General features: G+C 50.0%; 1 protein-coding gene across 7 annotated transcripts in view; it reads right to left on the bottom strand.

Annotated features, from left to right (window-relative positions):
- ZMYM3 (zinc finger MYM-type containing 3) overlaps positions 1-21285 on the bottom strand; it is a 32429-nt gene that overhangs the window by 5118 nt on the left and 6026 nt on the right. For 4 of the 7 annotated variants that reach the window (XR_001875528.1, XM_017819200.1, XM_017819201.1 and 1 more), the window contains exons 2-17: positions 16106-16999; positions 15389-15432; positions 14920-14992; positions 13840-14131; positions 13232-13409; positions 12597-12809; positions 11876-12026; positions 11196-11311; positions 7565-7651; positions 7086-7236; positions 6332-6504; positions 5739-5904; positions 1948-2006; positions 1237-1405; positions 533-648; positions 203-377 (exon numbers count right to left, since the gene is read on the bottom strand). Coding sequence is in view for 6 of the 7 variants with exons in the window: in XM_017819200.1 (XP_017674689.1) it covers positions 203-377; positions 533-648; positions 1237-1405; positions 1948-2006; positions 5739-5904; positions 6332-6504; positions 7086-7236; positions 7565-7651; positions 11196-11311; positions 11876-12026; positions 12597-12809; positions 13232-13409; positions 13840-14131; positions 14920-14992; positions 15389-15432; positions 16106-16985 (3043 nt within the window). In the remaining variant the exon portion in view is untranslated. Of the gene's footprint in view, positions 1-202; positions 378-532; positions 649-1236; positions 1406-1947; positions 2007-5738; positions 5905-6331; positions 6505-7085; positions 7237-7564; positions 7652-11195; positions 11312-11875; positions 12027-12596; positions 12810-13231; positions 13410-13839; positions 14132-14919; positions 14993-15388; positions 15433-16105; positions 19857-21285 lie in introns of those variants that run through there. The other 3 variants (XM_017819202.1, XM_017819199.1, XM_017819203.1) reach the window with 3 other exon arrangements.

Genomic DNA, 21285 nt, shown 5'->3' on the forward strand with positions numbered 1-21285 from the left:
CCAAAAGTGGCAGACAGTGCTCCCTGCTGCAGCTCTTCCCTTTTGGTAGCTCCTCAGCAGAAACTGAGGAATTGTTATTCCCTGCTTCCTTTTTTGAGAGGCTTTGGAGAGCTGCAATCCAGGCAGGTGTTTTAGCTCCAAGAGCCAGCAAACCTCCCTTGATCCCAGCTGTTGGGCCAGACCAAGCCATGGCAGAACCTACCACACAGGTCCGAGGAGGCCTTGTCTAGTTCCTCAGCCTCTGCAATCATCTCAGCCATGGCCAGGATGTCAGCTTCCAGGGGATTGGAGGGGATCTTCACTTTCAGTTCCTCAATGGTCTCCACAATCTTCTCTGTGCTTTCCAGGGTGGTGGGCAGGAACATTGGCACAGGCACCTGTAGACAGCAGCACACCAAGCAGAAAACTGACACTCAGCAGATTGACACAAAAGCAGAGGCAGGAGAAGAGGATAAACAGAGAAGAAGAGAGGCTGCAGCAAGGCAGGATCAAGACAGTAGGAAAACAGGAGCAGATGAAGTGCATTGCTTACCGGGACAGGCATGGAGAAAGGCACAGGTACTTTCTGGCAGTACATATGCATAGGCACAGGCACGAAGATCGGGACGGGGATTGGCAATACAACCACCTGGGGCTTCCAGTCAGCCTCTGACAAGAGCAAAAGTACATCAGTGAGCTTGAACCCAGAAGCTCCTTCACCCAGCCCTGCCACACACTGACGTGCCCCCAGCCATCCAGCACCGCAGCCCTTCCAGCCACCAGCTTCTATGATTTACGGACAGAGCTGGAGCAGCAGCAAGTCAAGCCTGGCAACAAGAGAGGCTTGCCTTAGCCAGAAGTGCAAGTCCTGCTCTTATGTAACCCTGCCAAGAGGTCCAGTTGCCTTGCACATGCTGGAGACCACACACACATGGCCAACATGAGCTACAGAGTGGAACATGCTCAGCAGATGGCCCTCGGACAAGCTAACAATCTCCAGAGCAACAGGAGTTGTCCCACAAGAAGTGGGATCATGCTACAGTGCTCTTTGCATCTCTCCTTTTGCTGATGATGGGAATGGGCTCCCTGCCTCCACCCCTGCCACATGTGCCCTGCACCTGCCCACAGACTCCTCAGTATGGTGCCAAACACACTTTGTGCAGCGTTTCAAGCTGGATGCAGAGTCTGGAGCAGGGATGTGCCCCTTGCCTTTCCAAAATGCCCCTGTAATCCTCCAGTTATGTCTTGTTTTCCTACCTGTCTGACATCCTTTGGACTTCATTTCTAACTTGCAGGAAACGCCCCGGTTCTGCATCAGTGGTTTACACATGGCAGCTTTGTTTTTCCGAGGGGTGGCTGGAACCACTGGTGGGGCGGGAGGCGGCGCAGCTGAAGATGTCTGGGCTGAGGAGGCCTTTGCTGACAGCTGAGAAAATGCAGAAAGCAGGAGGTTGATGTTCACCTAAGGCAGCACAACCTCTTTCCTACTACAGCTACAGCTGGAGTGACTCCCAAAGCACCTCCTGGGGCCTGGGAGTCGCCAACACACACGTGGACGCTCCCACGGTCAGGCCTGGACGAAGGACTGCCAAGCTGCTCCTGGCAGGCAGCAAATCTGTGTGGTGTCCCTGCTGTGCCAGGAGTCTGGCACTGGTGGCTCCTGTCCCACGGAGCAGAGGGAACAGTGGGACAGTGACTAAACCCAGGCACAGAAAAGCACCATGCAAAAGAAGCCAGTGCCACTGTGTCAGGTTATTCTGGAGTTCATCATCAACTCCTAGGGAATGGTTATTCTTCCCCCTTGCAGGACTTATGCTGATACTGCCCTCCCTAGGAGCTCTTATTAGCTCCCACTATCCAGACATCTTAAAATTCATTGATTGTAGAAGAACGAAATCTCCCCGAGCAATGGCAGAACTGTTCTCTCTTTGTGCTATCTTGCAAACTCCTACCTCCAATGGGTCTTACCATGTTAGTCTCTGTCTTCTGTGGGGAAGGGACAGCTGGTTTTGGATCTGAAGTCTGACCTGTAAGAGAAAGCAACAACTCTTGAGTTCAAGAGCTCCTGGGCCAATGTGTCCCACTGCTGGGACTGGAGGTACCAGCAGCCAGAGAGCAGGGACAGGCTCCCCAGAAACTCCTCCTGGCCACTCCAGGAATAGTTAATGTTTCCACAATCTCTAGCCCTAGCAGCTCAGAAGACACTACAACTCCAAAATCAAGTTACTCCCATGTCATTTTGTGCTCACCTGCAGTCCACCCCATCCCCATCACAGCAGGTCAGGAGAAATCCCAGCCCCTTGTTGAGAGAGGAATCCAGGGCTCTATTCCCAGCTCTGCCTATTGGCTTGCTGTACCGAGCCATGGCCCCTCCCTGTGCCTCCATATCCCTGCTACAAATATCTTGGCAAAGTGCTTCGAGATCCCTAGGAAGAAGGTGACAGAGCTATCAGTAGCATTAAGAGATATTTCAGAAAGCAGAGAGACAGCTTTGCCCTAGCCCTAGGGATGCAGTATATTCCCCTAAGGAAAGAAGGGATCACCTACAGATAAGAGGTGCATGTGGCAGGCAGTCTCAGGTGGTGACAGTATCACCCTGCCTTGGATGATAATTCCAGCTCATTTGCTCTGCAGAGAACCTGCACCCATCTCAAAGGCCTATGAGCTAACAGAGCACCTTCATCCCAGCCTCCAGTGAGCCCTGGTTACCCATGTGGCTGCCAAAAACATCTGCCTTCTACAGCACTGACTAACTGTGGGCCATGCATGGAGGAGATACCTGCGAGGAAAGCAGCAGGTCTCAGCACCCAAAGGCAGTGGCGGGTCCATTTGCACCTTCTACACACAGACTGGCTCTTCAGGAAAGACCCAGATTTCTAGAGGTCCAACACACAGACCATGCACTGTGCAGATTTCCTCTGTCCTAAGGAAATGCAGGACAGCTCTTGTGCAACTGGAGGCCTGGTAGGCTCCACTTGCTGGCCACCACAGCGGAAAACAGGCAAGTTCCAGCTGGAGGAAGCTCCCTAGTCTGCAGCTGAGCATTCAGCCATAGGTTCTGCAGCAGTATCAGGGTCCAAGAACTCACCCTGACAGCCCAAAGTGGATGGGCAGCAGGACCAGGTAGGAAACATCAGTGGCTTGACTGAGAAAAGACAAGCTATGGCGCATGAGCGGAATTTCTGCTGCAGCAAAATCAAAAGCAAACATGATTGCCCCACAGGCCAATGATTTAGGACTAAGAAAACAAGATTCTCCTGCCACAAAGCTCCGTGTGTCCAGGCTTCCAGGAAAACTGTGGCTTATTCTTTACTCTCATCCCAACACCAACAAAGAGCTATCAAGGCATGCCTGCCCCAACAGTGACTTCTGACCCTCTACCCTCTCCGGTTGGTCAGCCCCGTGCAGAGCCAGTTCCCCTTGGAAGTGTTTGGGCACAGTTTTGTAGCAGAAGCTCCTCAATCTTGCATTACATGGACTGTTCCCAGCAAAAGAATAGCTGTTTATATGATCAGCAACAAGCAGTCTCAAGATCACTAAGCTGGTAGCAGCCACTGGGTCACGGGAATTAAGGGTTCTAGGCAACCACTGGCTGCAACAGAATAACCAAGTAGTCAACAGCTCTGCCCACGATGGGCCTGAAATCCAGGCAGTCCCTTGTGAGCTGGCAATGCAGCTGCCAGGTCCACAGGACACCCTGACTGCACCAGGCAAAGCTGCTCCTCATCATGAGCTGACAAGCTGCTCCTCCTCAAATTCCCTGCACAGCACAGTGGGCTGGAAAGCTCTCTGTGTAAGCAGGTCCTTGGCTCCAGCACCCTTCCTTTGCAAACTCAGCAGTATGCCACAGTCCTGGGGCAAGGGTGTCCATGGCTATCCCACATCTGGGTGTGCCAGAACACACAGAGAGCCCAGTGCCACCAGCAGCATTCACCGAGCACAGCAGCTGCTGGGGCAGTCTGGAGCTTGTGCTCAGCTGAGCACTCACTACTGATGAAGGGCTTTTCCTTGGCTCCCTCAGAGTCCTCACAGGGGGCACAGAGAGGCATCTGTGGCACAGTGAAGGGTGATGCCCCACATAGAAGAAGCAAAATTCTTGGAGCTCTCCAGAGATGTGGCACAGGAGGCCTGAGACTCTCGTGGTTGGTGGTGGTGGAGAAGGTACTTTTGAGTCTTGTGATCCATGGCTCCAAGTAGCAAGGTCCAATGGCTAAACAATGTGAAACATGGTTCCCTCTGCAGGCAGAGTTTGCCACTGTGCCTGTGTTGCAAAAGCAGTGTTATTGGTCCCTCACAAGTAACATGCCTTGAAAGCAGAGGACAAATGCAACAGGATGGCTAGGGCTGTGGAATCACTTGGTGAGCTACAGGAACCAGCAAGTTTAACATCTCTTCTTCTCCTGGGCAGCAGAACACTGTAAACCATCAAGCAGACTTCCCATGGGCACCCTTGTGCCAGCAGAAACCAACAGTTCCTTATCCAGGTCACTCCAGTGTCCTGCCACTTGAGCTGTCACCTCACACAGCTTTTTATGGAATGTGGCTCTTGGAAGGCAGGTTGGGACTCCCCTAGCTGGGGGAACCTGCTGCTTCTGGAGAAGCAGCTCTGCTTTGCTATCTAAGCAGCAGCGACATCCTAAGCAGGAGCTTCCCTCATCAGCCCACAGGAAAGGAACTAGAAGAGTCTGGAGATGGATGATGAGGTCTCTCACGTGAAGGTCCTTGTCTTGGTTTCCCCTCCTTGGCACACCCTAGCCAGGGTTTTACACTTCATGAAATCCCAGGGAAGGCAGCAAAGCCCTGAACCTGCAGCGCAGCTATGTGTTGGAGCTTGATACACTGAAGGAAGTCCCACCATAAACTGCAGGCATCTTAACTAGATCCCACAGATTACCAAGGACATCGTGGCCTATGCCAGACCAAGCAGAATGAGATTACGCAAAAGTCCAAGGGCCAAGCGATGTCTTGTCACTCACTATGAGCACCTTCCATCCCGAGGGATCCCAAAGCACTTTGCAATCTTGCATAAGCAACTGGCTCAAGTTAACGATAGGAAATGGGGCAACAGGCAGCGAAAATCTCCTCTCCAGCTGGAACTCCATGGATGCAGAATGGGGTTATCTGGGGGACAGGGTTGGCAACTCCCCAAAGCTGCAGTGAACTTTGGGTAAATGGTAGGACTCCAATCTAACATCACAAGACAAGAGTGCCTCCAGCAGCTCAGTGCTCCCTCAAGACCGTTCTAGGTTCAGCTCTGGCTGAGGAGAGCCCACCTACAGCGTCACCAGCACCACTTCCTGCAGCACCCTTCTTTGTCCTTGAATGCTTCCCATCCAAGCACTGACCTGGCCCAATCCAGATTAGCTTATGAGATCTGAGAAGGTCACAGCTCGGAGGTGGTGTGGGGCTGCAGGTGGATTGTCATGCCAAACCACGCTGTCCCCTAACCCTGTAAATCGAGCTCTCCGCTGGCAACTTGAGGATGTTAAATCCCTGAGTATCCTCGCTAAGTGTGAGCTACAGGCAGCACGCTGGCACCGGCTCCTCCCGTCTGGGCCCTGTGTGTCATAGAACCATAGATGTTAGAGATGGAGAAGCCCATTAGGTCCCACTCCGTCCTTTCCCCCCCAAGGGCCAGTGCAGGATTGTTCCCTAGCGTCTCCTCCAGTCCCAAGCAGGAAGCTTCCACCCCTGCTGTTCAGTCTTCCCTGTGTCTCTCAGACTGAGCTATGCAGGTCCCCTCCCTCCCTCCTACTCACTGTTCAGCAGGCTCTCGGGCCCCTTCTGCGTGTCCAGGTTGGGCTGGTTCTGTTGATTGTAAAATCGCAGCAGACACTGCTGGTTGCAGAAGTGTTTGATTTGCCCCCGCCAGTGGATGGTTTCCAGCAGCTTCCCCTGACGCTTGCAGGCATGGCACCGAGCTGCCTAAAGCCCGCATCAGCAGGAGAGAAACAACGAGTAACTAACCACACCCCCTCCGAGTGCAACACAACTCTCCAGTGAAAGGTGCACATAGCAAGGTGCTGTGAGCTTCCCCACAGCAGTGCCCTGCCAGTGCCAGCCAGGGACTCCAGCGGTGCGAACTTCTCACAGCAGCACTAGCCGCAGATCCAGCACTGTGAGCTTCCTCAGTGCAGTGCTCTGTCTGGCAGGATCAGCTGGGGACTCCAGCTACGTGAGCTTCCCCGTAGCAGTGTCCCGTCATTGCCAGGCAGGACTCCAGCAGTGCCAGGTTCTCCGCAGCAGTGCCAGCCAGACTCCAGCAGTGCGAACTTCCTCAGTGCAATGCCCACTTATCTGGGTGCCGTGCCCACCACAGCACTTAGCACAAGCTGCCAGTGCCAATACTGACCTTGAAGTACCAGAGCAAGTATTTGCTTTTGCAGTCTTCACTACAGAAGTCCCAGGTGCTGCCCTCCAGCTGCTCGGTGACCGCCCGCTGGCAGGTCTGAGAACAGTAGGTGCAGGTGATGCAGCACAGGCCCAGGTTCTTGGTGAAATCCTGTTTGTAAAGAAGCACACACCCTGCGGAGAAACAATAGGAGTGAAACCTTCCCAGGATGAACTGGGGGCCTCCCTGACCCAAACATGACCAAAATCCAGGTCTGCGGAGACAACAGAGCACACGCAACACACTGTAGGGAACAATCCAGCACTGGCCCCTGGGGCTGGGATAAGATGGGACCTCATGGGGACTTGCCATCTCTCACCTCCATGCTTCTAGGAAGAGTCTGACTCCAACCTCCTGTGTGCAGGAACCCAGCAGGCAGGGCAAGGCCAGGTCAGGCCAGCCCAGACGCAAGAGCGTAGAAGTGCATGATGACAGGAGGAGCGGAGCTGCCACCTGCTGTCTCCCCAGCCCCCAGAGAGAGAAAAGCTGTGAGAAGGCCCTCCCCAAGGACACAATGAACGGTAAAGATCTAGCCCTAGGGCCTGGCTGGACAGCAAGCCATCCCCACAACAGTCCTCCCTTCACTGCACGGCAAGGCTCTTGCCCCAGGGCCTGGCTAAGACAATCTCCCCTCTGTTCCTCTCCATGCTCTCTTCTCCTCCCCCAGCATGGGCTGGCATGGGGGTTCTGCCTTTCCCATGCCTTCCCCAAGTACCTTCGCTGCAGAAGTTCTTCTCCACTCCAGAGAAACGGATCTTCTCATGCAGCAGCTTCTCCTGCTTGCAGTGCTCACACTGGGACACCACCCCACGCAGCCGCTTGAAGTCCTCGCAGCAGTCCTTGCAGCAGAACTGATACACCTTGTCCTGCCAAAGAGACCACTGCCAGGTCAGCCAGGCTGGAAGGAGGTTCCCACACTTCTCAAGGAAGCAGGAGAAGACTACAGGGCTGAGTCAACTCCCCAGTTCTCCTGGCACAGGGTTTGGCAGAAGTGGTCTCCTCCTGCCCTTCCGACATCCCGCTGAACTCCAGGAGCGCAGCACTCGGCACAGTCTCCAGGCACGTCTCTGCAGCCAAGGCTTTCAGAGAACTGGCACAGGAGGAGCTCTGCTTTGAGCAGAGAGATGAAGGAGCCCTGCAGCTCTCACCAGTGTTGGCCTCCAACTCAATATTCCCCCCGGGGAAAGTCCTCACCTGCCAGTCTAGGATCTCTGGCTTCCCGCTGAAAAGATTGTGGCAGTAATGGCAGTTGAGGTGGATCCCACCTTCCGGGCTGGTGCGCTGCAGGAGAAGAGACAGCTCATGGAGGGAGAGGCACATGGAGGGCAGTGGACATCTGATTCTCACTGCCACCACTGCCTGTCTCCTCCACAGTCACAAGCAGCCCACCCAGCCCCACTCAGACCTGATGCCACCGTTGGTGACTCAGTCAGTCCACCAGATCATATCTCAAGCTCCTGGAGAGTAGATTCTTGACAGCAATTTCACTTTGCTTTCAATGTGCTGGGTCCAGCTCTTCTCAGGAAGAGAAGCTTTCAAGCTGCCACCCCACTGGATTTGAAAACATCAAGGGATGGGGGCTCTGCAACTTCTTCTCTAAAAGTTCCTGAAGCGCAGCTGCTTGGTTTCTATTTTCAAGGTAATGGAGTTTCAGAATTCAAGCAGCCTTCTCATTCCACCTTCTGCTAGATTAAATAGCCATTTAGCATTTAGTGTCTCGTCCATAAGGATCTATTTATTAATAAAGTCATCTTCCTGGTTTTCTTTCTGATAACCTCAGCTAAGGCATTCTGCAAGTGCCTCAGTACAAGCATTTTTCAAGCCCAAATGTAATTTTTATGTGGTTTTTTTTTCAGGATACTTCCAAGTTTTCTGCAATATTGAAAATAAAGCGGACATTGGAAAATATTTCCTAACTGTCCAACATTCTAGGTAGCTCTTGCTCCCTAGCCCTCAAACTTTAACTCCATGTTCTTCTGCTTCTGCTTGCAAGAACTTAATTAATCCTTCCCTCTGTGGCTGTAAACTGAGACACTCATACTGAACAGCTTATCTGCTGTAATCCCAAGGTCTTTTCAAAATCCTTACTTTCCCAGGACTTGCATCCCCACACTACTTGAGTAAGGCTGACACAGGATCTTACACTGAACTGTATTTAAGCACAGATTAGGAGGAACCAGCCTTGCCAATCAATCCAATTTCTTTGCTTTCTGTGACTGCCCTGGCTTCAGCATGGGCTCAGGTCACCAGTTTTCGTTTCATCTGCAACATTTTATTATGCTTACTTTGACTTTATTGCCAAATGACTGATGAAAACGTTGAACTCCATTGATCGGCATTAAGCCAAGCTTAATACTGATCCCCAAGAAACCATCTTGAAACATTCTCTTCAGCTGTTTTAGTTTGACAAGTGTGTTCTGAGATCTGCCAGCAAGACAGTTCCTAATCCAGGTTATGCCTTGGTTTACTCATATGGTACAATGCTGGTTTTACATGGCAATAATTCAAGTTACATGACTGGGTGAAGTCTCAGGTAACTGGAAAAAGGGAAACATTGCAACCATTTCTAAACTGGGCAGAAAGGAGCACCCTGGGAACCACCAACCTGTCAGCCTCACCACTGTGCCTGGGAGGATCATGGAACAGATCCTTCTGGAAGCTGTGCAAAGGCACATGGAGAACAGGAAGGTGATTCAAGACAGCCAGCACGGCTTCACCAAGGGCAAGTCCTGCCAGACTAACCTAGTTCCTCAGTGGAGTGACTACATCAGTGGAGAAGCAGAGAGTTATGGATGCCACCATCTCTGGACCTCTGTAAGGCCTTTGACACACTCCCCCACAACATCCTTCTCTCTAAATTGGAGAGAGACGGATTTGCTGGGTGGACTGGATGAGGAATTGGCTGGATGGTTGCACAGAAGGCAGTGGTCAATGGTTCAGTGTCCAGATGGAGATCAGTGACAAGTGGTGTCCCTCAGGGATCCATACCGGGACCAGTCCTGTTTAATATCTTCATCAATGACATAGTGGATTGAGAGAACCTTCAGGAAGTTTGCAGATGACACCAAGCTGAGTCATGCAGTTGACAAGCCTGAGGGACAGAGTAACATCCAGAGAGACCTGGACAAGCTTGAGCAGTGGCCCATGGGAACCTCATGAGGTTCAACCAGGCCAAGTGCAAGGTGCTGCACCTGGGTTGGGGCAACCCCCAGTATCAGTACAGGATGGGGGATGAACAGATCAAGAGCAGCCCTGCCAAGAAGCATTTGGGGGTGCTGGTGGATGAGAGGCTGGACATGAGCTGGCAACATGAGCTCACAGCCCAGAGAGCCAACTGTACCCTGGGCTGCCCAAAAAGAAGCATGACCAGCAGGTCTAGGGAGGTGACTCTGTGCCTCCCTCCACTCTGGTGAGACCCCACCTGCAGAGCTGCTTCCAGGTCTGGGGTCCCCAGCACAGGAAGGACATGGACCTGTTGGAGTGAGTCCAGAGGAGGCCACGAAAACGACCAGAGGGCTGGAACAGCTCTTCTATCAAGAAAGGCTGATGAAGTTGAGGTTATTCAGCCTGGAGAAGAGAACACTCTGGGGAGACCTTATTGTGGCCTTTCAATACTTATAAGAAAGATATCAGAGGACACACATTTTAGCAGAGCCTGTTGTGATAGCACAAGGGGTAATAGTTTTAAACTAAAAGAGAGTAGATTTAGATTAGCTAAAAAGAAGTTTTTCACAATGAGGATGGTGAAACACTGGCACAGGTTGCCCAGAGAGGTGGTAGATGCCCCACCCTTATAAATATTCAAAGGTCAGGTTGGACAGGGCTCTGAGGAACCTGACCTAGTTGAAGATGTACCTGCTCACTGCAGAGGCTGGACTAGATGACATTTAAAGGTCTCTTTCAACTGAAACTGTTCTATAATTCTAGTCTTGTGAAGTCTACAACTGTAAAAACTCTACAGTTATGCTACCCAGACTATTTGTGATCTCAGTGAAGGATTACATCAAAGAACACCAAAAAACCCCAATCAAAAAAACCCCAAAACAAAAACAACAACAATAAAAAAAACCCGCCCCACAACCAATTAAAAAAAATCCACAACCAATTAAAAAAAAAAAATCCAAAACCCAAATGGTGCAACTGCCAGTAACTACCTCTTACCTCTAGATTCTCTACGTTTTCTCAGTTGCACTTCACACGTCCTGGCCTAAGTTTCCCAGGTCTTCCTGGCTGTTACTCTGTTCTTTGACAACTGTACAAAACTAATAACCTTCAAGTTGCCTATGAATACCACAGACATTTCACACATGCTGAAACTTAATGTCAGAAGATTAAAAACCGCTAGTCAAGCCTTCGAGGATTATCAAACATGAGGTATCCAGGCCTGTTGGCTCTAAGTTTTTAGACAATACATTCTAGAAGGCTTATATTTCTTGGTGACATCTGACTCAGAGGGGAGCTCTGCCCCTTTCCACCCAGCTAGCAGGTGTGTACCGTGCTTTGCTGACTTACTTGTGCTTTTGCTCATGCTCTTGTAAGGCCACTGCATCCCAAACCACTCATGCAGCACAGCTCTGCACTGCCCTTCCACCGGGCATAACCTGACGGACAGGAGTGAATTACAGCCTGCCTTATCCCAGCGGAGGAAGGGGATGATAGGGCCAAGACTGAGATATGAGCAATTACAGTCACTGCAACTCTTGTGTTCCACAAAGACTTTCTTAGGAACCCTCCCTGAGGAGCTCAAGTAAGGTGGAGCCTCTGCTAAGTGTGAAAGGAGGCATGAGCTCCGTGGCCCAGCCCAGCATGAAGGATATTTCAGTACCTGGAATTTGGTCCAGCAGCTGGGACTGCAGAACTGGTAGACAACCCGGTCTGTCTTGTTGTAATAGCAGGGTTCAGATAAGCTCTTTCTGCAGAAGCTGCAGGGTCTAGGGGGACCTAATGAAACAGAGAGGAATTGGTGAGGGCAGCAGCAAACCACATGAGACTGGATTCTGAGGATGGCACACAAGCTACTCACTCATCCTCAGTCTGACAAGCTATTATCAAAAGGCAAGGGACAAGAACACCAAGAAACCAAGAGCACTGGATGCTGCTAGGACAGAAATGTTAAACAGAGATGGAGAGCACAGGGATTCAAGGGAGTGACCCTGGCTCTATAGGACATTGGACAAAATACGTTGCAATACTTGCACCAGAGACCACACCCATTCCTGGACACCCTGGTACTCCATGTAACAGAAAGGGCAATGCCAGCACAGCCCAGCACTACAGCTGCTCCCTGCATTCTCAAGAACAGCAATGTACACTACTCTCCATATTAAGATGTTTGCATTCTGCAAGGGTTCCTCCGTATCCACATCTCCTTCCCCTGGTCTCACTGGATTCCTCCCCAGGCAAGCAACACATCTTCTTTTCAGTCCCCTCCACAAGCAATAAATAAAGCTAAGGAAGGAGTTAGAGTGGAGAGGTGACTGATTCCCTCTGTGTAGGTGCTCTTACCGACTAAGCCTGACTGCTTCACTTTGTGGGAGGTAGTGCAGCAAATGGAGCAGAACAGGCCCATCTTGCCACTGCGATCCACGTTGGGCAGCATGTCAAAGTTCTTGCACAGCGTCTTGCACCACATGCAGGGGTAGACCCGAGTGTTCTTCTGCAAGCACAGAGCAAAACAGAGCTGCCAGGGAGACCATCACAGCCAGCAAGGTCTGACCCTCACATCCCACCCCACTTTTGTATCCACCACAGGACTGCTCTCCTGCAGTGACCACCTGATGCCAGAACCAGGCTCATAGTCTGCAGGTTCAGGTGGTGGTAGCAAAAAAGGCTGCCTTTGGCACTTCAGTTTCTCATTTTAAGGGTAGCCTGGCAGGAATACAGAGCTTGGCAATCCCATTGAGACAGTTAAGTGAAGCCTGCTCAGGTCACAGAAGAACATATCCAACAGAATCATGCTAACTGTATATACCAGTGTCACTGTACAGTCCAGCTTATTGACTGCCTGACCCATCCCTGGGTCCAAGATGGGCCTCATGCAGAATAAATTCATTCTGTTTGCCTGCTTCAAATTTTCTCCACAGAAATCTTTTAAATGCTTTGTCAGCAATAAAAGACCAAGGGAATTTGAATCACCTGTCATTGCATAAAGTTCCCTGTGCCACACCAAGCTAGGGAGGTGCGTGCCCACAGAGACCCCCCCACTCCAGGCAGCTGATCCACACACCTTCTTGTAACTGTTGAGACACGTAGAGTTGCAAAACCGTTTTTGCTGGCCTTCGTGGAAGAGGTACTCCAGGGGCAAGCCCTTGTTGTAGATATAAAGTCCACAGTTGTCACAGCAGTTTGTCTTCAGCCCCTTGGTGGCCCGGAACTTGGTGAAGCAGGCGTCACTGCAGATGCGGTGAACCACGCTCCCGTTGCTGACCTCGTGCTGGATCTGCAGAGACATCATTGCTGTCACTCCCCAAACCATCAGGGGCCTCCTTCCAATGCAGCTGTACCACTGCTGTCACAGCCCTTGGGATAACAGGCTGAGACTTGGGCAAATGCCATACTGGAAGCTGGTGTGGACTCTGGGTGGCCTCCCTTGCCAAAAGTCAGTGGAGCAACTGGGAGAGCAGAGTGGTAGGAAGCAGTGAGCTTCAGGGTGGGGAGAAGCAGAAGCCTCCTTCCTTCTGCTAAAATAAGGGCTGGTTTACAGTAACACAAAAAGACCTGGGAGTGAGCCCAAGACAGCTCAGGGGCTGAAGCCTCACACCACAGGAAAACCTGGCAAATGCCCTGGTCCCAGGCAGGGCCAAATGCTGCAGGTCCCAAGCACCTCATCCAGGGCATGGGAAGGACAAGGGATTTCTTTACCTCGCCAGGTTTGTGGCAAACACTGCAGCGGCTGGTGTCCGAGGCATCTGCAGACTGAGGTGCTGGTCTGTGCTGCTGGGCCTCGTAGAGGGAAAGGCAGACAGAGGTGCAGAACTCATGGAAAGAGCCACCTGAACCAATCTGGGCAACCACAGAGTCCTTGGTGTTCCAGATCTCCCTGGGGATCAGGAGGGGATGTGTTAGTGCAGGGACACTTGAGTCCTGCCACAAAGGGATAGGATGGCCCACTGCAACGCACAGGACTTTCTGGTCCCAAAAAGTTGGCAAGAACTGTCTCACAGCAGCTTCTGTCCTGGCCCAGAGGAGTGGTGTCTGAAGACGGAGCATGCAGGAGGTTGTTTTGAGAGGAGGCTGGAATATGGGGCATTGAGTCTGGGGACAGGCAGGGAATGGCAATAATGTGAAGGGGATGTAGGGAGCATGGGATATGCAGTGTGTGAAGGAAGACATGGGGCAGCAACTGGCAGTGGGCAGGAGTGATGTGGGTGAATGAGGGCCATAGGAAGGGGACTGGCAGGCAGAGCTGTGGAGCAGGTGAATGGGGTCACGAGCATGGGAGCACTGAGGAAAGGGGAATGAACACACACTTTTTGCAGAAGGTGCATATCTTCTTGCCAGGTGGTTTTTTTGAGAAGGTGGTGAGGCAGGAGCTGGAGCAGAAGAGCTGAGGAAGCCCTTTGCGCTGGTAGGCGGTTTGGCCCTTCTGCAGGGGGGTCCTGCAGTTGGCACAGGTCATCTTGGTGAAGGTGGAGCGGGCGGCTCGCTGGGCCATCTGGGTGCGCAGGGACATGCGGGTCGAGCGCCGCGTGCGGAAAGGAACGAAATCCTCATCGTTGGGATCATCCACCATTGCATCAGAGTCTTCGTCAGACACTGGAACTGCAAAGCAGCAGAGGAAGAGGCACAGAAATCCCTCATTAGGGACTGAGAAACTGCCATGAGACACACGCTGGGACTTTCTGGGTCACCTTTCTGGAGCCCCTCTACATACTTTGTACCTGTCTGGGTGGAATGATAAAGGGACCCTTCAAAGAAATTCTGTTGGAACTGTAGATGAATCAAGAGGTCTTTAAGCAAACTGGGCTTAAGAACAATTCCTCTTTAGGAAGTCATGATATGTCAAGGTTGAGCAGAAGCCCAAAGTGTGAACTTTTATAGCAGAAAACCCTCCAAGAGCCAGCAGACCTTAAAGGGAACAGCACAGGCAGGCAATAAAAGAGCAACACACAGATGCTAGGGAATGGCAGGGTGACACTCAACACCTCAGAGACTTCATGCACTTCTGCAGGAAAATCCCCAAGATGCAACCTTCCTTCAGACAGCCTGCTGCCAGAGACAAAAGAAGAAAGTTCCTGGCTGAGAAGATGGAAGATGCGTTTCCTGGGAACAAGCCCTGAGTCTCATCCTATTACTTAGTGCTTGGTGTCCACAAACCACTGTAAAAATAAGACAGCACTGCCTGCTTTGACCTAAGTGCCCTAAGAAAGCAAGGCAAGTACCCGAGGATGAAGATTGGTGGGGTGAAAAGACCTGTCCAGTGTAGAAGGGAAGTCTGCACAGAAGCTCCAGAGTTCCCAGTGTACTCACACCATGAACCACCTGCCCCCAATGGATCTGGGCCCTTCTCTCAGGCTGAAAACAGGCATTGACCAACCCTAGTTACTTACTGCTCTCAGAGGAGTTCACAGTTTCAGGCCTGGCAGTTTCTGATCTTCTGGGTCGTTCACTTCTTTTCTGCTCCTAGAAGACATGCAGAAAATATTTAGGCTAACTATCTGCTAGGAAAACCATGGATAAATATCCCAGATCATGGCGGAGTTCCAACCTCTGGGATTTGCTTTCCCAACAGCTAGGCTGAAAACGGATAAAACTCCATGGATACCTGACCAGAGTTGGCAAGACAGAGGAGAGGGGGAAGTAGGCTTATGAGAATGACATTTCAGCTGTGGGTAGCAGGGACATGCTGAAGCCACATTACAGCACAGTGGCAGTGCACAGGGATCACTCCATCACAGGAGTCATGCAAACTCCTTCCCAGAGGGGTGATGAGGCAGCCAGTGTCCCTCACAGAGTCTGACAACAGCCAGCCACGCTCTGTGCTCCTGTACCACACGTATTTGACTGCATTGTCCTCACCTTCTCAGCTGGCAGCTCGCTCCCCTTCCCAGACAGGCTTTCTCCTGGAACAGAAGCACAGAAAAAGCTGTCATCTAACATCTTGCTTTTCTCCAACAGAAGACCACAGGTGTTCTCCAAACGCAGTCACCATTTGGGTCAGCCCTGGCTATCAAGTACAATTCTGGTGGTGATCAGACACAGGAAAGCTCCTAAATCCACCATCTGTGGTTGGAGATCCAAACACGCAGCTTGGGAGGAGCCCTTGAGGGGGAGACCTCCCTGCATGGGGGAGGTAGGCTGGGTGGGCAGTTACCTCCAACTGCTTCTGAACCAAGACTGAGCATCTCCTGGGAATGGTCAGCCTGGGCAGAGGAACTTTACCTATTGGAAACACCTCCTGATGACCCTCAGTTCCAGCAAAGACTCCAGTCATGAAGAGTGTGAGCTAAGCTGATGCACAGCCACAGTTTTATCAGGGAAGCTCCCGGGCTGACACAAGCACTGATAATCAGCTAAAGCCATGAAAGCCTGAGCAAGAGCTTGTGTGCACCAGAGCACTATTCCCCGTATGCAAGAAGCTTTGCCCAAACCTAGACCATCAGTACCATTCACAGTTTCCATAGCAGGGGATGATGGGAAAAGCTGGAGTGCAGAAGAAACTCCAGCCTCAGCAACCTGCAGCTGGATGAGCTCCTGAGCAAAAGGAAGCCAAGTTCTGCTGAGCCAACAACTTACCTGCTGGTGCTGAGGCTTCCTGTGCTTTGAGTACACTATTTTCTTTAAGTGAGTTTTTCCCACTATCATCCCCTCCCTCTGCCCGGTTTTCCTCCATAGGCTCAGGGGGCAAAGCTGCAGTTCTGCTGTCTGGGACCGGTTCCACCTCTGCTTCCCCTGCCAGCCCTTCCCTCTGCAGGGGTGAGCTTTTCCTTGGTGCTTTCAACTTCATCTTCTTTGTCTGTTTAAGACTGAGCTGGGGTGGGGGCATTGCTGGACTTGAGGACTGTGCTGTGGTTTCTTCCGTGGCTGGGGCACTGCTGAGGTTCCCAGAGTCAGGAATGGGTTTTCGAGGTGATTCAGGGGCCTTGTCACCAGGCAGTGCAGGAATAGCAGCAGCACCATCTTCCTTTAGGTCCCCAGAACAATTTTTTGGTGCATCCTCCCCTTCTTTCCATGTTTCTGGAACAAGGGCTTCTCTAGAAAGGGCAGAGGAGTCTGATGGTCCATCTTCCACGTCCTGGGAAGGATGTGCCTTACATAGTTCATCCAGACCCTCAGGTTTATCCTGCTCCATCAAGTCAGCAGTTTTATCCAAGTCATCTAAGACAGGTTTCTCCAGCATATCCAAGACATTAGGTTTATCTAGAACATGGTCATTTGATTTATTTAGTTCGGACAGGCTGTCTGCTTTCACTAGAAGGTCCAAGTCCCCATCTGCAGTCATCTGCTTGGATTGATCCCAGCCAGGGGGCTGAAGAACTGAAGCTTCCTGGGTGGAAGCTGTTTGGGAGCCCAGGAGATCTTCACCAAACTCCATGTCAGCAGGGAGATCTCCAATAAGCGGTTTGTCAGGCAAGGACAGGGGGTCCACAGATCCTGAAAATTCACTGGAATCCATTTAGAAGATGGCAACTGGAAATGAGAGAAAGACTTGCAAGTTAATGAAAAGCAGTCAAACACAGCACATGAACTGTCCACTGTTCTGAACACGGCTGGAGTAAGACAAGGCCCAGGAATGCTGCCAGCCACAACCAGGATACCAGACACTAGCAGGTCACTTCTGCTTGTGAGAGCACAAAAATCTAAAGCCAAACAGCAGCAGCAGGATGCAGTAGTCCAGTACAGCAGACTTTGGGGAACTCTACAGCCCTCACACACCTCACCAGAGCACGGCAAACAGACTTCTTTATGCTCAGTGACACAGGGGGGTATCAGAAATTGAGTACCAATTCAGGAGGTTCCACACAGCTGTTCTGTGGTGTCTGACATCTCCATCCTCGCCTTCCTCTCTATCCAAATAATCTGGTATGTCCTTTCTCTTGATCTGTTCTCATGGAGCTAACACATCTTTTAGTTTTAAAATATCTTTGCTCTTAAACCTCTCTTAAATAGAGGTAGAAATAAAGCCCCGTAGCCTTAACAAGATAGAGGATGACAAGATGCATTAATTTTGCCAGAGGACAGATAAAAACAATGTTACAGTGTAACTACAGCTACTGCATAGCCCCAAAACTACGTGGGCTAATATTCAGACACAGAACAATTGGAAAAGCTTAAGTTAGAACGGGGAGGAGTTCTGGAGAGTGGCAAGAAGAAAGTCTGACACTAAAAGCAGTCATAAGAAGAAGAACAAGTAGCAAAGTAGACACAAGCACGCAATGCAGAGTCAGGAAAAAGACCAGTGTGACTTTGCAGGGCACAGACAGTGCTCTTGAGCAGGAAGGTGTGGTGCAGACTGCCAGCCTCAGAGGGAAAGTTACAGCCCAGCTCCTCATGCTCGGCATTATCACAAGACAGAAAGGTCAAGGCTTTGAGATGAGACAAGTAATATTGTCTAAAAATGAATTATACCCCCACAAAGAGAGAATGGTTGACAAACCTGAAGAGGGAAAGGGAGTAGGAGCTGCAGTCTACAAGTGGTAAGGCAGAGTAAGACTTCAAGTAGCATCACGTCCCCAAAACAGGCTGTAGGTAGACGCTACAAGAAAGGCACTAGAATCAAAAGATGTGGCACCAACCTACCCCTCCCTATCAGAGCAATTCTAATTCTAAATTTGGCACTGTTATAAGCCCTGAACCAGAAATCCAGTGTTCCTGTCAACTGGGGCTTACTATGAGCATAACTCATCTATATCAATGAAGGAGGAAGCCTGAAATAATTTCACCGGTGATAGCTGTTTAATTCTTTCTTCATATCCTTTGTTCTGAAATGATAACCAAGTCTCACTCACAAATGGTTTGCTCAGAACTAAACAGGACATATTCAGACAAAGAATGTACCCAACTTCTGAACCTCACTCAAGCAGGAGTTTAGTGAAATCATACCAAACATCTGGATTTCAAAGCCACTGTTTCCTTATTTTATCTTAAAACACAGTGAAGTTTTCTGTTTCCTGGTGGCAGATAAGCACTGTTCCCACAATCATGAACATAAACCACAGGAAATGTAATCTTCTGAGATGCCCAGCAAGTTTCATCACTAAAGACTTTGGTGATTCTGTTTACTTTTAGTTACAAGAGGAGACAAAACTTCTAGAATAATTCCAGAGCATTACAAGATCTAATACGTGTTTTAGGGTGGCTGACAGAAAGAAGAACAAAGTGAAATAGAAACAAAGACATATGAAAGAAGGGTCCTAGGGATTTGAAGCAAATGAGAACCCTCCCAAGATGATAAACACATTTTTTTCTGCTGCTCAGAATACAAACAATGCCTCCTGCTCAAAGATGTCCCCCAGACAGACAGTAGACCCTACAACAATAAGCAAAAACATGACAAGCCACCCAGACGAATAAGGAAAGTTTATTTATAGGTATACCTAATAAGGCTAACATATTCCTCAAAATCACCTCAGACACTTGGTATGAGTCTGCAATGAACCACTAAGCTGACTTCCTACAGTATTTGCCACATTCAGCTGGCCTAGGCTTTGCTTGGTAGAAACAGATCCTGGAAACAAATCCATTTGGGTATTCCCTTCCAGAGGATAATGCAAGCAACAATTAATCTGTGAACGTGCCATGCAATTTGTGTTCTACAAGTAGACCAAAGGCATCTGCTTTCAGCAGTGCACACATTAACACTGCTTTCAAGCTCTGGGCATTACAATGAAAAGACAAAACTCTGACATTAATGGCGACATCACTGACCAACAAAAATCTTAAAGAGAACAAGTATTCTGCAGATTAAGGCAATTCCAAACTATTGGTATGTGGCTGGGACAGGCAGACCTTTCTGCAGATCCCAGACTCTGCTCTAAGACCACTCACTTGCACACTCTGGTTGGAAGCCCTGAGCTCGCCCGTGTGTTCGAGGTGCTGTCCCCTTTCATCAGAATCCTCCCAGCAGAACAGCTCACACGTTCTGGTGAAGGACCCAAAACCTCCTCTTGGGACGTGCAAAGCTAAGGACTACTGCACTCAGTCCAATGAAAGGACCACGTACTCGAGTATCCTGTTCCTATTCACACCAAGAATGGACACCTGAGGAGAGAGTATAAGAAACATAACTAAAAGGATGTTCCTCTTCAGCTTATCCTCTGATCAGGCAGGACTCAGCTGCTGAAGAACCACTCGGCTTGAGTTGCACTGACAATGTCACTGTTAAGAGTCTGTACTGGGCAAATCCTCTGTGAGTCTGCCTAATCCCACTTTGAACCAACTTATACTCCAGAAATTCCAGTGGCTCTATTTTCTGCAGCTTAACATTTAGTTTTTAAAAGTATTTTCCTTCTGTTTGTTTTCAACCTGCTGCAGCAGAGCTCCAAGGGGTTACAGGGCACATGAATGCTAACTCTTGGTGTATTTATGAGAATCTGGAAAAGCTGATGGAGTTAAGAGTTGAAGCTGGACCCAACATAATGGTGACAGTCTGAGTGGGAAAGCAAGGAATGTCTCTGACAATGAATTCTTTACAATGGCTTTCAACTACTAGTGGATGAGGATGAAGAGGGTGGCCCTCAGAACAGGAGAAAACGATGCTTTCCAGTTCTGTGAGTTGCTCTGAAGTCAAACTCTACCTAAAGAAATTAGAGCTGCTCAGCTGCAGCAAGGTAAGAAGCTCTACTTCTGTCTGCCCCAGGCACTCAGATTCATCTGGGCTTTCTGCTGAGCTTCACAGTGAGTTAAGCTGCAAACGGAGCGTGCACTTTTCTTCTGGTAAAGTCTTTTCTCACTTTCTACAACAGAAGCAGAACAGCTTATTGTTTTTGGCAGATGCTGAAATGATCCACCACAGGTCATCATCTTTTTTATTCCAGGACCAGCTCAGTCACTGGGATTTGCTCACTGGTCTGCTTGAAATCTTCCTCTTTTCCAGCCACATACCTGGCAGTGAGGAGAGTACACTGGAGCACGACTTGGCCAAACAAAGAGGAGGCAGTGTGCTGAAATCCTGCACGTTACAGCAGATACAACTGCTCCACTGGTCATTTGGAAACTCCTTACTTAGCACTCAGCACCTCTCTGGAGTATTCAATAACAGATATATCCTTGGGAAGAGAATAAGTTCAAGGAGCAAAGTCCCTTGCACACCAGCCTGCAGCACACTGCTTCCCAAGGAGCGTGCAAGAGTTTCCAAAGAAGTGATGGGATGGCTGAGAGTCCTCCCCGAGCGTGCAGGACTGGGACAGAACACAACACTGACTGCCAAATCCAGTGATTACCAGACCTGCCCTGACCTTTCTGCCGAAGAGGGGGCACGTGGATCTCCTCCCAGACATGGCAGCTCAGGGTGTGACATCTCTGCCAGGACACCCAAGCACACCAAGTGACTACCTGGGACTTTATTCAGTTTATTAAAGACATCAGTGGTGGTGGAACTGCACGGATCTTCAGTGTCCTCGGGTAACTATTAGCAAGGGAACACGTGGCCTGACTATACAAATGTGGATCTACCATCAAACATTTAACTAAAACCAGACTGTTAGAAAAAATACTGTTGCCACTCCCTCACAATGAAGTGAATATCTCAGAAGTCTTTACTACCCACAAAAAAAAGCACAGCCATGCAGTTACTGCTCTCCTCTAGTAAAGGAACAGCAACTGCTTGGGGACCTGTCCTCGACTTTCTTTCATGGATATGGATTCAGATTTTCAATCCTTTTGAAGGCTGAAGGATTTATCTTTTTCACTATTAGAGATCATGTGAAATATGAAAAGAATTAACTAATAACTACAAAAATTAAGACGCTTATATT

This window comes from Lepidothrix coronata, unplaced genomic scaffold, assembly GCF_001604755.1.
Source record: "Lepidothrix coronata isolate B3197 unplaced genomic scaffold, Lepidothrix_coronata-1.0 Scaffold73, whole genome shotgun sequence".
Classification (NCBI taxonomy): domain Eukaryota; kingdom Metazoa; phylum Chordata; class Aves; order Passeriformes; family Pipridae; genus Lepidothrix; species Lepidothrix coronata.